General features: G+C 42.5%; 1 protein-coding gene across 1 annotated transcript in view; it reads left to right on the forward strand.

Annotated features, from left to right (window-relative positions):
* Positions 1-12612, forward strand: part of LOC107290881 (regulator of G-protein signaling 8) — a 17665-nt gene extending 5053 nt beyond the window's left edge. The window contains exons 3-6 of the mRNA XM_015819818.1: positions 572-637; positions 4746-4807; positions 7752-7918; positions 12396-12612. Of these exons, the coding sequence (XP_015675304.1) occupies positions 572-637; positions 4746-4807; positions 7752-7918; positions 12396-12587 (487 nt within the window). The 3' untranslated portion in view covers positions 12588-12612. The remainder of the gene's footprint in view (positions 1-571; positions 638-4745; positions 4808-7751; positions 7919-12395) is intronic.
* Positions 12613-13149: the final 537 nt, after the last annotated feature.

A 13149-nucleotide genomic window follows, 5' to 3' on the forward strand; every position in this document is an offset into this window, starting at 1 on the left:
AGAGAGGGCCTCCTTAGGGTGCCGTCGGCCAGTCAATGCCGGCTGGCGACCCCCAGGGGGAGAGCCTTCTCTGTGGCAGCTCCTGCCCTCTGGAATGACCTACCCCCCCGACCTACGTACAACTACGGACCTGCGCCTCTTCCGCCGAGCCTTGAAAACCCATCTATTCCATGCGGCCGGCCTGGCGTAGTTTTGATTGTGTTTTGATAGGGGTTTTTATATGGGGTATTTTAGAGCAGGCTTTTTATTCAATATTTATTGTGATTTTTATTATTGCCTGTTCACCGCCCTGAGTCCCGTAAGGGAGATAGGGCGGTATATAAATTTAAATAAATAAATAAATAAATAAATAAATAAATAAATAAACAAATAAATAAATAAATAAATAAATAAATAAATAAATAAATAAATAAATAAATAAATAAGCAAGTAAGTTTGGGGGCCCTTTGTCCAAGCTGGCCATGCTTCACATCCATCTCCCTAGCTTCCCCCATCACTTAACTTCCATGCCTGGATTAGCGTGCAGTTTGACTGTGTCCCTGATTCCCCATATTTCATTCCTGTTTCTTAGAAAGAAGAACAAAAAAAATTTCCTAAGGTTGTGGAGCTCAGGAAATCAGGACCTCCAGTCACTAAGGTAACCTCACTTTGAACCAGATTTCTCAGCTGGGAATGGGAGCCAAGAGATGGTAGTTGGGACAAGCCGCAATGCGTGTAACTCCATAAAGATATCTATGTCAGAGACCTTTCAGGTTTCTGAAAAGGCTGGCATTGGTGCCAAGAGACTGTAGTTATACAGGTAGTCCTCGACTTATGACTCCACTTGGGCCCCAAATTTCCACTGCTAAGCGAGACAGTTGTTAAGTGAGTTTTGCCCGCATTTCACAACCTTTCATGCCACAGATGTTAAGTGAATCACTGCAGTTGTTAAGTTAGTAACACGGTTTGTGAAGTGAATCTGGCTTCCCCATTGAGTTTGCTTGTCAGAAGGTCACAAAATGGGGATCACGTGACCCCCGGGATGCCTACAGCTGTCATAATTATGAGCCAATTGCCAAGCATCCAAATTTGGATCATGTGACCATGGGGATGCTGCAGCGGTTGTAAGTATGAAAAAGGATTCCAGTGCCATTGTAACTTTGAATGGTCATTAAACGAATTATTATAAACTGAGGACTATCTGTAGTCACTGCTTCTATGACCCTAGACCAAGTGCTTTCCAGAAACATAAGACCAGGGGGGTCACCAACCCCCGGTCCGCAGCATGCCAGAAACCGAAACAAAGCCCCATCCACGGAATGCAGGCATCACACAAAACCACACTCTCTTCCGGTCCACGGAAAAATCTCTCTCCACGGAATCGGTCCCTCATGCCCAAAAGGTTGGTAATGCAATGCAGTAGATGCATTGAGCAATGCAGTAGATGCATTGCTCACCACTACTCAAATACCTTCCACCGCTACACTTTTCAAAGCCAAAACTACTTTGCTAGTCATTGGCTGCAACTTACTAAATTAAAACTCCCATCTTCCTGTCATGCAGGGTTCAACTGGTTTAGTTCCCATTTCCTCCCAAGGAAGAGATGGCTAGACAAGATAGTGGTTCCGTTCTCGCAATGTGCGGAACCCCACAATTCGCACCATACAAGTACATTGAACTAACCAACGAGAGGGGCTGCCTGCGTACAACTCACTCGTAAACAACGACCCAAAGCTTCAAACTTTGCAAACTTGTATGCATGCAAATCACGAAGTGGTTAACTCGCTGAGTTAAATTAAGTGTAGTTAAATGTATTTTGGAAATACACTCCAGTCTGTTGATAGGATACCAAATCGAATGTTCATGTTTTTTTTCAGAAGAATCTGACTTCCCATGAATGAGGAGACATCCATCTATCTCCTTTTGTTTATATCCAGGAACAGGAGGGGCTAGGAGAAATTGTGTTTTGTCCCAAGCTAGATTCCCTACAGAGTGCTGTTGAAAGGAAGCCAAGAGCTCATAGAGCCTCAGGGCAGCAAATTGGAAGCCCTTATGATGATAAACAGATAGATGGAGAGAAAGAGAATGCCCTAGAGACCTAGATAGCCAGTATGCGAGCTTGCAACATTAGAACTCTAATGGGTCTACATTTACTGTAATTTTATTACCTGATTTGAACGTCCACTATGTTGAAGGAACCTGAATGTGCTTTTAGAGCCACAGATGGTTTCCTGAATGGATCTCATCTTAGAGGCGAGTCCAAGATAAGTACTGTCTCTGCCAGCCCTCTCCACTTTATTAAGCATCCAGATTGTGGGACTAAAACTCCCCATCATCCACAGCCACAGGTGAGCAGATGGAAGGCTTGCAGCACCAGATTCACAGTGAGTCTGAAGGCTGCAAAGAAGATGAGAGGTCCTTATTCAGCCAGCAGCTATAGCAAAGACGAAAAGAACCGGCAACCTATTGTATCCAGAGGCCTGCAAATTTGAAACAATTTCTCTTTATTGCTAAGGGCTGTATGGGGTAGAAACAGGACAGTGAATTAATGGCATCACTAGAGGGGACAGTAATAGCATTCTACTTGATTTTCCTGTTTTGGAGAGGATTGACCAGAAATTATTCTATTGCTTTTCACAAAGCAATTATTCTATTGCTTTTCACAATCGATTTTCTGGTTTGGAGGTCTCGAGGGCTGCAAAAAAGACAACTGCTGGGTTGCACCTGATCCTTGAATCACTTCTCTTGATGTCAAGAATAACCTGGATGTTTGGCTGCAGAAGAATCAGATAGGGCCCCAAGAAGACCTGTGGAGTGGATGATTAAGTTACTGTGACTGAAGCATGAAGTCTTTCAGCCATAGAAAGTGAAGTCAAAAGCTCTGCAGACCCAACAGCCAACTAAGAGGAAAAAGGAGAAGGAAAAGATATAGGGTAGGGTAGGGTAGGATAGGGTAGGGTAGGGTAGGGTAGAAGAGTAGAGTAGAGGAGAGGAGAGGAGAGGAGAGGAGAGGAGAGGAGAAGAGAAGAGAATAGAGTAGAGTAGAGTAGAGTAGAGTAGAGTAGAGTAGAGTAGAGTAGAGTAGAGTAGAACAGAACAGAACAGAACCTTGGAGGTCTTCTAGTCCAACCCTCCATACCATTTCAGACAAATGTCTGTCCAGAAAGATGTTGTAAGAACTTGCTGGCATGAAGCTATAAGAAATGCAATCCTTCTGGTGGAGGTGAATGACTTGGAAGAGAATTTCATTGACCTGCTTTGATTGTGAATGGAACTTTTCTTCATATGGGTAAAAAAAACCTGCAGGAACACTTGTTCCTGAATGTCTAAGGAGATTTTCAGTCAAACAAGTCATGGTTGTCCCAAAGATGCTTTATCAAAAGGCAACTGAACTTTCTTGGTTTATTTTTTTCCTTGAAAACAGTTTTGTTTCTCATCCGAGAAGCTTCTTCAGTTATGAAGCTTCTTTGGTTATGAAGAAGCCTCTTGAATGAGAAGTGAAATGTTTTCAAGGGAAAAAAAACACCACGAAAGTCCAGTTGCCTTTTGATAAAACATCTTTGATCCTGAAACTGAAGGAAGACAGTTGCTGTTTTGAGCAGTCAGTGCAAAATGCTTCATTTTTGTTGATGCAATTGAACTACTGGGAATTGGACACCCTTGCCAATCCACTGAATGCGATTGATTGATTATGCCATCAAGTCGGTGATGACTCTTAGTGCCCACATATAGTAGACAGTGATTTAATCTATGAAGATGCTGTTTTCTGCTGCAATTTTCTAAAGCACCAGAAGGTAAAACAAAAGGCAATGGATGGAAACTAATTAAGGAAAGAAGCAATCCAGAACTAAGGAGAAATTTCCTGAGAGTGAGAACAACTAACCAGTGGAACAGCTTGCCTTCAGAAGTTGGCAATGCTCCATCACTGGAGGCTTTTAAGAAGAGATTGGACAGCCACTTGTCTGGAATGTTACAGAGGGTTTCCTGCTTGAGCAGGGGGTTGGACTAGAAGACCTCCAAGATCCCTTCCAACTCTTGTTATTCTTATTTTTCAAGATTTGTCTCTAAGCTGGTCTTCCAACAGTGGCCTCATTACTAGTGTAATTTAGCCCAACCAGCTTGTTGCTGATCCTCTTCTTCTCTTTCCTTTGACCTTTCCCAGCATTAGAGCCTTCTCCAGAGAGCTAGGTCTTCATATAATGTTCCTGAAAGAATAACTCCATGCTATTCTTACATTATTTGCAGCACAGACTAATAGGATAACTCTTACTAACATTCTTTGGGCAAAGACCTCTCGTCTGTCACATCTAATTTCCAGTTCCAATCGATCAGAATAGAGCTAGAAGGGACCTTGGAGGTCTTCTAGTCCAACCCCCTGCTCAAGCAGGAGACCCTACACCATTTCAGACAGTGGCTGTCCAGTCTTTTCTTAAAAACCTCCAGTGATGAAGCACCTACAACTCCTGAAGGCAAGTTGTTCCGCTAGTTAATTATTCTCACTGTTAGGAAGTTTCTCCTTAATTCCAGGTTGCTTCTTTCCTTGATTAGTTTCCATTAATTGTTTCTTGCCTTGCTGTCTGGTGCTTTGAGAAATAAGCTGAGCCCTTTCTTCTTTGTGGCAGCCCCTCAAATACTGCAATACCGCTATCATGTTCCCCCTAGTCCTTCTTTTCTCTAGACTGGCCATGCTCAATTCCTCATATGTTTTAGTCTCCAGGGCTTTAATCATCTTAATTTCCAGTCACTCATTTTTGTTCTCTCTTCAGGCCAACTCCCGAGGAAGCCCATGAATGGGCAGAATCTTTGGACAAACTGCTATTACACCCATGTAAGTTTACACAAGTGGCTCGTCAACCTTTTAAAGGGATTGTTTGACACACAGTTTATAGATTTCCGGGTGTCTTTTTCACAGAACGGTGTTTGACAATTAAGAGGGTTAGTCATCCTGAGAACCTTTGTTTATTCCAGATGGTTTCTTGGCACCAAACCCAGCCTGCTTAATAATAATAATCATTAACGCCGATTCCCAGAATTCCAACCGGTAGAGAGCATAGGCAAATATGTAAACAAAAGGCCTTTTCATAAAAATGGTCCGGTCCTTGCCAAATGAATTAAATCCTGTTTTCCTCAGAATCCAGCTTTCTCAGAAGTCCTGTGGGACATGGAGAGAGACGTCCAAATTAGTAGAGGAACAGTCCAGCCTACAAGAGAGCAGAAAGCGTTCGGAGTGGCCAAATTCCGATCAAGTAGCTTGTTTGACAGGACATCCACCCCTATTCCTTCCTGGCATCTTCTTTAGGTCAAGAATCGGTGACTACCGTATTCCTAGGAACAGGACTGATGGCCAACAAACATGTTGCTTTATGAACTCCTTCTTGTCAGGTCTGGACATGATTTGAACTTTAGTTCTCAGGGATCTGCAGACCATCACGATGGGTCTGAAAGAGGAGAATAAAATCATTTAGGGCTCTGGTTCATACCGGTATAACATACTGTTATGACTTTCTTGAGCAGGGACATGTTTTGGCTATGATCTAGGACAGGAGTCTTCAAACCTGGAACTGAAAAAAGTGACTTATGACCGTTTTTCACACTTACGACCATTGCAGCATCCCCATAATCACGTGATCAAAATTCAGACCTTGACATCTGTCTCATATTTACGACGGTTGCAGTGTCCTGGATGATGTCATCCCCTTTTGAGACCTTCTCACAAAAAATCAATGGGGAAGCCAGTTTCACTTAACAACCGGGTTACTAACTTATCAACTGCAGTGATTCACTTAATAACTGTGGCAAGAAAGGCCATGAAACGGAGCAAAACTCACTTAACAAATGTCTCACTTACCAAAAGCAACTTTGGGCTCAGTTGTGGTTGTAATCCAAGTACTATCTGTAGACTTAAAAAAAAAAAAAAATCTCTTGCCACTTAGACACAACACTTTTAAGAAATGAGCAGGGAAATGCCAGAAACAACAAATCCACCTGAAATGCCCCTCTGAATTTTGAGAGGCTTCCTACACTCCACCCTAGGGACAGGCAGAGCAGATTGCTATTTGAATACCTGATTTCCTATCATTGTTGAAAATTATGTATTGTTCTATGAACGATGAGCTCTTAAAAATCTGATTTGCAGATGCTGCCCTTAAATACCTACCTAGCACAGAGAGAATGATATTTAACAATGAGTCTCTTCATACAGATATTTATGCTCTATTTTTTTCCAATAAGGGTCATGGTTTCTTTGATTAGAGAGTACTTGTGTCATTGGGGATTTTATATTACAATATTAAACCACCAGAAGAAGGGAAAAAATAAAATAAAAACAAATCTATGAAGACAGCTATTAAGCTATAATAGCTTTTGTCAACCTCACTACAGGTAGTCCTCGAATTACGACTGCAACTGAGCCCAACATTTCTGTGGCTAAGCGAGACAGTTGTTAAGTGAATTTTGCCCCACTTTATGACTTTCCTTGCCACCATTGTTAAGTGAATGGATGCAGTTGTTAAGTTAGTACTGCGGTTGTTCAGTGAATCTGACTTCCTCGTTGACTGTGCTTGTCAGAAGGTCGCAAAAGGAGATCACTTGACGCTGGGGCACTGTGACCGTCATGAATATGAGTCAGTTGTCAAGCGTCCAAATTTTAATCACGTGACCCTGGGGATGCTGCAACGGTCATAAGTGTGAAATACGGCCGTAAGCCGCTTTTTTCAGTATTGCTGTAACTTTGAACAGTAACTAAATGAACTAATAATAATAATAATAATAATAATAATAATAATAAAGTTGGAAGGGACCTATGAGGTCATCGAGTCCAACCCCCTGCTCAGGCAAGAAACCCTATACCATTTCAGACAAATGGCTGTTCAGTCTTTCCTTAAAAACTTCCAGTGTTGGAGCATTCACCGCTTCTGGAGGCAGGTTGTTCCACTGGTTAATTGTTCTAACTGTCAGGAAGTTTCTCCTTAGTTCTAGGTTGCTTCTCTCTTTGGTTAGTTTCCATCCATTGCTTCTTGTCCTGCCTTCAGGCGCTTTGGAGAATAGCTTGACTCCCTCTTCTTTGTGGCAGCCCCTGAGATACTGGAACACTGCTATCATGTACCCCATCGTCCTTCTCTTCATTAAACTAGACATACCCAATTCCAGCAACCGTTCCTCATATGTTGAAGGTTGAGGATGACCTGTAGTTATGTTTGACTACAATGACCTCCAACTATAGCCAAAAGCACTGTTGGATGGGAATGATGGGAGCTATAGTTCAGTCCAGAGAAGGAAGATTTTCTTCTAGCTCTGTGGTGTGTTATAGCTAAGGAGAACCCAGAGGGCATTCTCAGCAATTCCTAGATCAGAGGTCTTCAAACCTGGCCCTTTGGTCGCAAAAGGGGATGACATCATCCAGGACACTGCAACCATCATAAATATGAGACAGATGCCAAGGTCTGAATTTTGATCACGTGACTATGGGGATGCTGCAATGGTCGTAAGTGTGAAAAACGGTCACAAGTCACTTTTTTCAGTTCCGTTATAACTTTGAACAGTTGCTAAACAAACTGTTGTAAGTCGAGGACTATCTGTACTAACATCTTCTCCTTTCCTAAAACATCCACTAATATCGCTTGGTAATTTGAAGCAGAAAAAAAAAAATCCATGTGATAAACTGCAGAACTTATTCCAGGTTGAATTAACAGAATTTCTACAGATTTTATGTAAAAAGAAAAGAGGGAAAGATTTCAATAAATTGTTTTGGTCTGTTCATCTCCGCATTATAGATGGTCGAGCTGCTTTTCACGCTTTCTTGAAGTCAGAATTCAGCGAAGAGAACTTGGACTTCTGGATGGCCTGTGAAGATTATCGAAAACTCCGAGGATGTGACAAACTCCAGGATAGTGCAAAAAAGATTTTTGACCAATATATCACGATCCAAGCTCCAAAAGAGGTAGGGGAATATTAACATTTCCTTTGGATTTGTAGATTCATTTATGAAATGGGATGCATTTATCGGAGAAAAACCATTATTCCTCATTTTGCTTTGTGTTTTTCCCCTTATATTATCAATATACATATGGTGTAACAGAGTTCATAACAGAATAGGAAGGGACCCTGGAGGTCTTCTAGTCCAACCACTGCTCAAGCAGGAGACCCTGTGCCAGTGATGGCAAACCTTTTAGAGACTGAGTGCCCCGTCCCTCCCACCTGCCCCCGCTCCGCCTGCCTGACCGCAGGGCTTCCCACCACCACCATGGCCTGCTGCAGATCGCCCAGGCAGCCCTGCAGTGCCATGGCGGCCACACCCTCCGCCTGCACCCCACAGCATCATCTGCACGTGATGGGGTGTGAGGGCAGGGTCTTATACCTGCTGCCCGGCTGCCATGTCCTTGGCCACGCTGCTTCGCGCGGGCCAGGCCCGGCAGCGACACACTTGGAATACTGCATCCAGTTTTGGTCACTACGATGTAAAAAAGATGTTGAGACTCCAGAAAGAGTACAGAGAAGAGCAACAAAGATGATTAGGGGACTGGAGGCTAAAGCATATAAGGAACGGTTGCTGGAATTGGGTATGTCTAGTTTAATGAAGAGAAGGATGAGGGGGGACATGATAGCAGTGTTCCAATATCTCAGGGGCTGCCACAAAGAAGAGGGAGTCAAGCTATTCTCCAAAGCGCCTGAAGGCAGGACAAGAAGCAACGGATGGAAACTAATCAAAGAGAGAAGCAACTTAGAACTAAGGAGAAATTTCCTGACAGTTAGAACAATTAATCAGTCGAACAACGTGCCTCCAGAAGCGGTGAATGCTCCAATACTGGAAGTTTTTAAGAAGAGACTGGACAGCCATTTGTCTGAAATGGTATAGGGCTTCTGCCTGAGCAGGGGGTTGGACTCGATGACCTCCAAGGTCCCTTCCAACTTTATTATTATTATTATTACTCCTCCAGGGGGGCTGCTGGTGAGGAGGGGGCTGCGAGGGGAGGCGGGGATGGGGCGACGGTATGCGTGCCCACAGAGAGGGCTCTGAGTGCTGCCTCTGGCACGTGTGACATAGGTTTGCCACCATTGCCCTACGCCATTCTAGACAAGTGGCAGTCCAATCTCTTCTTAAAAGCCTCCAATGTTGGAGCACCCATAACTTCTGAAGGCAAGCCATTCCACTGGTTAATTGTCCTCACTGTTATGAAATTTCTCCTTAGTTCTATGTTGTTTCTCTCCTTGGTTACTTTCCATCCATTGCTTCTTGTTCTGTCTTCAGGAGCCTGACTCCTTCTTCTTTGTGGCAACCCCTGAGATATTGGAACACTCCTATCATGTCACCCCTAGTTTTTCTTTTCACTACACTAGACATACCCAATTCCCGCAACCGGTCTTCATATTTTATAGCCTCTAGCCCCCTAATTATCTTTGTTGCTCTTTTCTGCATGCATGCATGAGTATTGCTGCATACATAGGCACCTCAAATCTTTGTATTCATCATTTGAGCAGATTTTTTTTTCTTATTCTTTTCTTACAAAGTTTTTTTGTTCCTTTGTACTAATCCAGACAAATGGGTGTGTCTCTACCAGGCCAAATACCACACAGAACAAATCTCATATATCTTTGCTGGTGGCCGATGATATTGAACTTGCTTTTTTTGTAGTGTTTTATCAAGATCTACTTCGAAAGCTAGAAAGGAAGAAATGCCGATGAAATGAAAATATGCAAAACTATATGTCCTTCACAGTGGTATGATGGAGGAGGCAAATGCATTTCCTCAGATGTTTTTCTGAATCGTACTGATAGTCCCTGGGCTCTGCTGTTGTTTAACAAAGATTAGGAAAAAGGAAGTCAGAGAATGAAGTTAATAATCAAACAGGGTTGTTGAAGCAAGCACAGGACCCAATCGTCGCACATGTCCTGCTACTGCTCAGCTAATCTTAGGACTCTGTGTAGCTGAAAGTTGCAGGACATGTAACTGCTTTTCTTGGACTTGTACCTGCAGGACGTACAGGTAGTCCTCCCCTTATGACCGTGATTGACCCTTCATTTTCAATCCTAAGTTATGACACTAAGCAGATCACATCACATGATCATGCCTCATTTTACAGGGTTTTTTTTGCAGTGGGTCATTAAGCGAACCTGGCAATCATAAAGCAAGCATCACAGTCATTAAGAGAATGCTGTGGTCATTGAGCGAGTTCATTTTTCACTATGAGGCATTTTTTTTTTGCCAGAAATCAGAAATAAACATGGGTTTCCAGCAAAAACATAAAATTTTAAGGTGAAGAAGTATGAAATATAAATCAATAAATCATAACACAGCAAAAATGTCATACATTCACAATGATTGCTGGGGGGTTAAGTGGGCATTGGAACTTCAAATCCAGGTTGTAAGTAGCTTTTTTGGGGGGGGTCTGTTGTAACTTTGTAATGGTTGTGAGTCGAGGATTACTTGTTTGTGTGGAATGATCCTGGATATTCTCTTTTTGACTGAAATATGCAGTAGGAGCTGTGGAATAATTTAGCTCATATCTCACACTGGGCCTGCTATTTGCTTTGTTTAGTTTGGATTTAGTATTATGTAAACCCATCCCACTGTGGTTTATTTAACCCACCATGACCATACAAACCATTGTAGGGTGATGTGCAAATTTATCCCATTGTTCATTAAATATGGTATGAGGAACTAATGGAAACTAATGAACCTGTTGAGAAACAACAAAGGAAGTGTATATGCTGTGCATTAATTCCACTTTTAGACTAGACTAGACTAGAACAGAACAGAACAGAATAGTAGAATTGGAAGGGACCTTGGAGGTCTTCTAGTTTAACCCCCTGCTCAGGCAGGAAACCCTGTACCATTTCAGACAAATGGTTGTCCAATCTCTTCTTTAAAATCTCCAGTGTTGGAGCATTCATAGCTTCTGGAGGCAGGTTGTTCTACTGATTACTTGTTCTAACTATCAGGAAATTTCTCCTTAGTTCTAGGTTGCTTCTCTCTTTGGTTAGTTTCCATCCGTTGCTTCTTGTCCTGCCTTCAGGTGCTTTGGAGAATAGCTTGACTCCCTCTTCTTTGTGGCAGCCCCTGAGATATTGGAACACGGCTATCATGTCCCCCCTCATCCTTCTTTTCCTTAAACTAGACATACCCAATTCCAGCAACCGTTCCTTATATGTTTTAGCCTCCAGTCCGCTAATCATCTTTGTTGCTCTTCTCTGCACTGTGAATTCTCTGAATAAACTACAGGTGCAGTAGTCCTTCACTTACAACCATTTGATTATCAACCATTCGAAGTTACAATAGCGTTAAAATAAGTGACATAGAACTTGCATTACGCCCATCGTAGCATCCTCCACAATTGCATGATCAAAATTCGGGTGCTTGGTAACCAGCATGGACTTATGATGATTGCAGCCACGTGATCATTAGTTGCAACCTTCCCAGGGGGCTTCCAGCAAGCAAAGTCAATAGGAGAAGCCAGATTCGCTTAACAACCTCACGATTTACTTAGGAAGTGCAGTAATTCACTTAACAATCGTAATAAAAACGGTTGTAAAATTGGGCACAACTCACCTAAGAGCCATCTTGCTTAGCAACAGAAATTCTGAACCCAATTGTGGTTGCAAGTCAAGGACTACCTATATATCTTCAACCAGATGCAGTTAAAAGGAGGGAGGTCCACTAATGTCTATTTCAACACCTGTTCTGCATCAGCGTTTATTTATTAAAACTCTATCCATTGTGACCAGGTTTCTAACTTTTGAACTCACGATGTCTTGTTTCAAGCCCCTGAGGGGATTTTTTTTCTGCTACTGCAAATAAGATTTGTTCGTGTTTAAACAAATCACAATTGCAGCCACTTTTAACAAACTGCATCACGGTCTGGTTTGGTGGCAGCAGCGCCTCAGATAAAAAGTCCATACAGAGATTGGTAAGGACAGCCAAGAAGATCATAGGAAGCTCACTCCTTGGTATTCAGGATGGTGCTTATAAGTGCTTAGAGCTTGAAGCATTGTTAGAGACCCCATACACCCACTTTATGGTCTGTTTCTGTTGCTCCCCTCTGGGAGAAGGTTTTGAAGTATTTATAGCACGACTACCCGATTCTGTAATAACTTTGTTCCCTATGCCATTCATCTGGTAAACTTGCAAGATTCGTTTTTCTCGCCATGCACATGTATACATAAACCCGAACTAGACTGTTTTGTTTCTCTGTGTCGTATAATATATGTGGGTATATGCATAATTCTGTATCTATTTATTTATTTTTGTCATACTTATCTAGTGTATATCGGAGGTGGTGACCCTTTGAGAGCCGTATGCCACGACATTTCATTTCAATGTATGCCAATTAGTGTACATTCAGAGTGATAGTAAAGTTATTATTCTATTATTCTATTCTATTCTTCGTTCCATGTAGATAACCATTTGCATCTCGTTGCAGGTGAACCTTGATTCCCAGACCAGAGATGTTACCAATCGGAACATTTTGCTCCCCACCCGGTCTTGCTTTGACCAAGCCCAAAAGAGGATCTTTGGGTTGATGGAGAAAGACTCGTATCCTCGCTTCCTTCGTTCCCTTGTCTATCAAGATCTGGTACAGCCTGATAAAGAGCAGCTGAATGGCCCCTTGTAAATCTGCGGCATTTGCCCTTCCTCTTCTTTTGAAGCCAACCTGACAAAGGAGACACCTGGAGACGGCTTTGCTGTTCGGGATATGGACAAGCCAAGAACGTTTGGGAGAAACGGGCTGCCTTTGTGCTACTCTGTTGAGATGGTGAACCCGTCCCATTCATAAACATTATGGTGGGTGAAAGAGATGGTGGAAAGTTGGACTGTTGCTCATTTGGCATGGACAAGTGGCTTAGAGAGGGGTCCTTGGTGCTCTCTCGGCTTGCTTGTTTACTTGCAGACGTTTCATTACCCAAACTAGGTAACATCATCAGTGCTAGTACAAGTGGCATTTTTGGACGTCAGTAAAATATTAGGATTCTAGGATGACAGGCAAAATTGTGCATATTTTGTTTGTGTCGAAACGAACGAAAGCAACTTTATGTTGGGGCATATAAAGCTGGGTAGTGCCTGCACTGATGCTGGCATACAATTGCTCAGGTTGGAAAATGAAATGGGTTGATTGCCTGGTGTATTTATATGTCTGTTGAAGCTTGGTCTCCTATTTCACCCAGGTCTTAGAGAAG

Source organism: Protobothrops mucrosquamatus, unplaced genomic scaffold (assembly GCF_001527695.2).
Source record: "Protobothrops mucrosquamatus isolate PMUCROS unplaced genomic scaffold, P.Mucros_1.0 scaffold993, whole genome shotgun sequence".
Taxonomy (NCBI): domain Eukaryota; kingdom Metazoa; phylum Chordata; class Lepidosauria; order Squamata; family Viperidae; genus Protobothrops; species Protobothrops mucrosquamatus.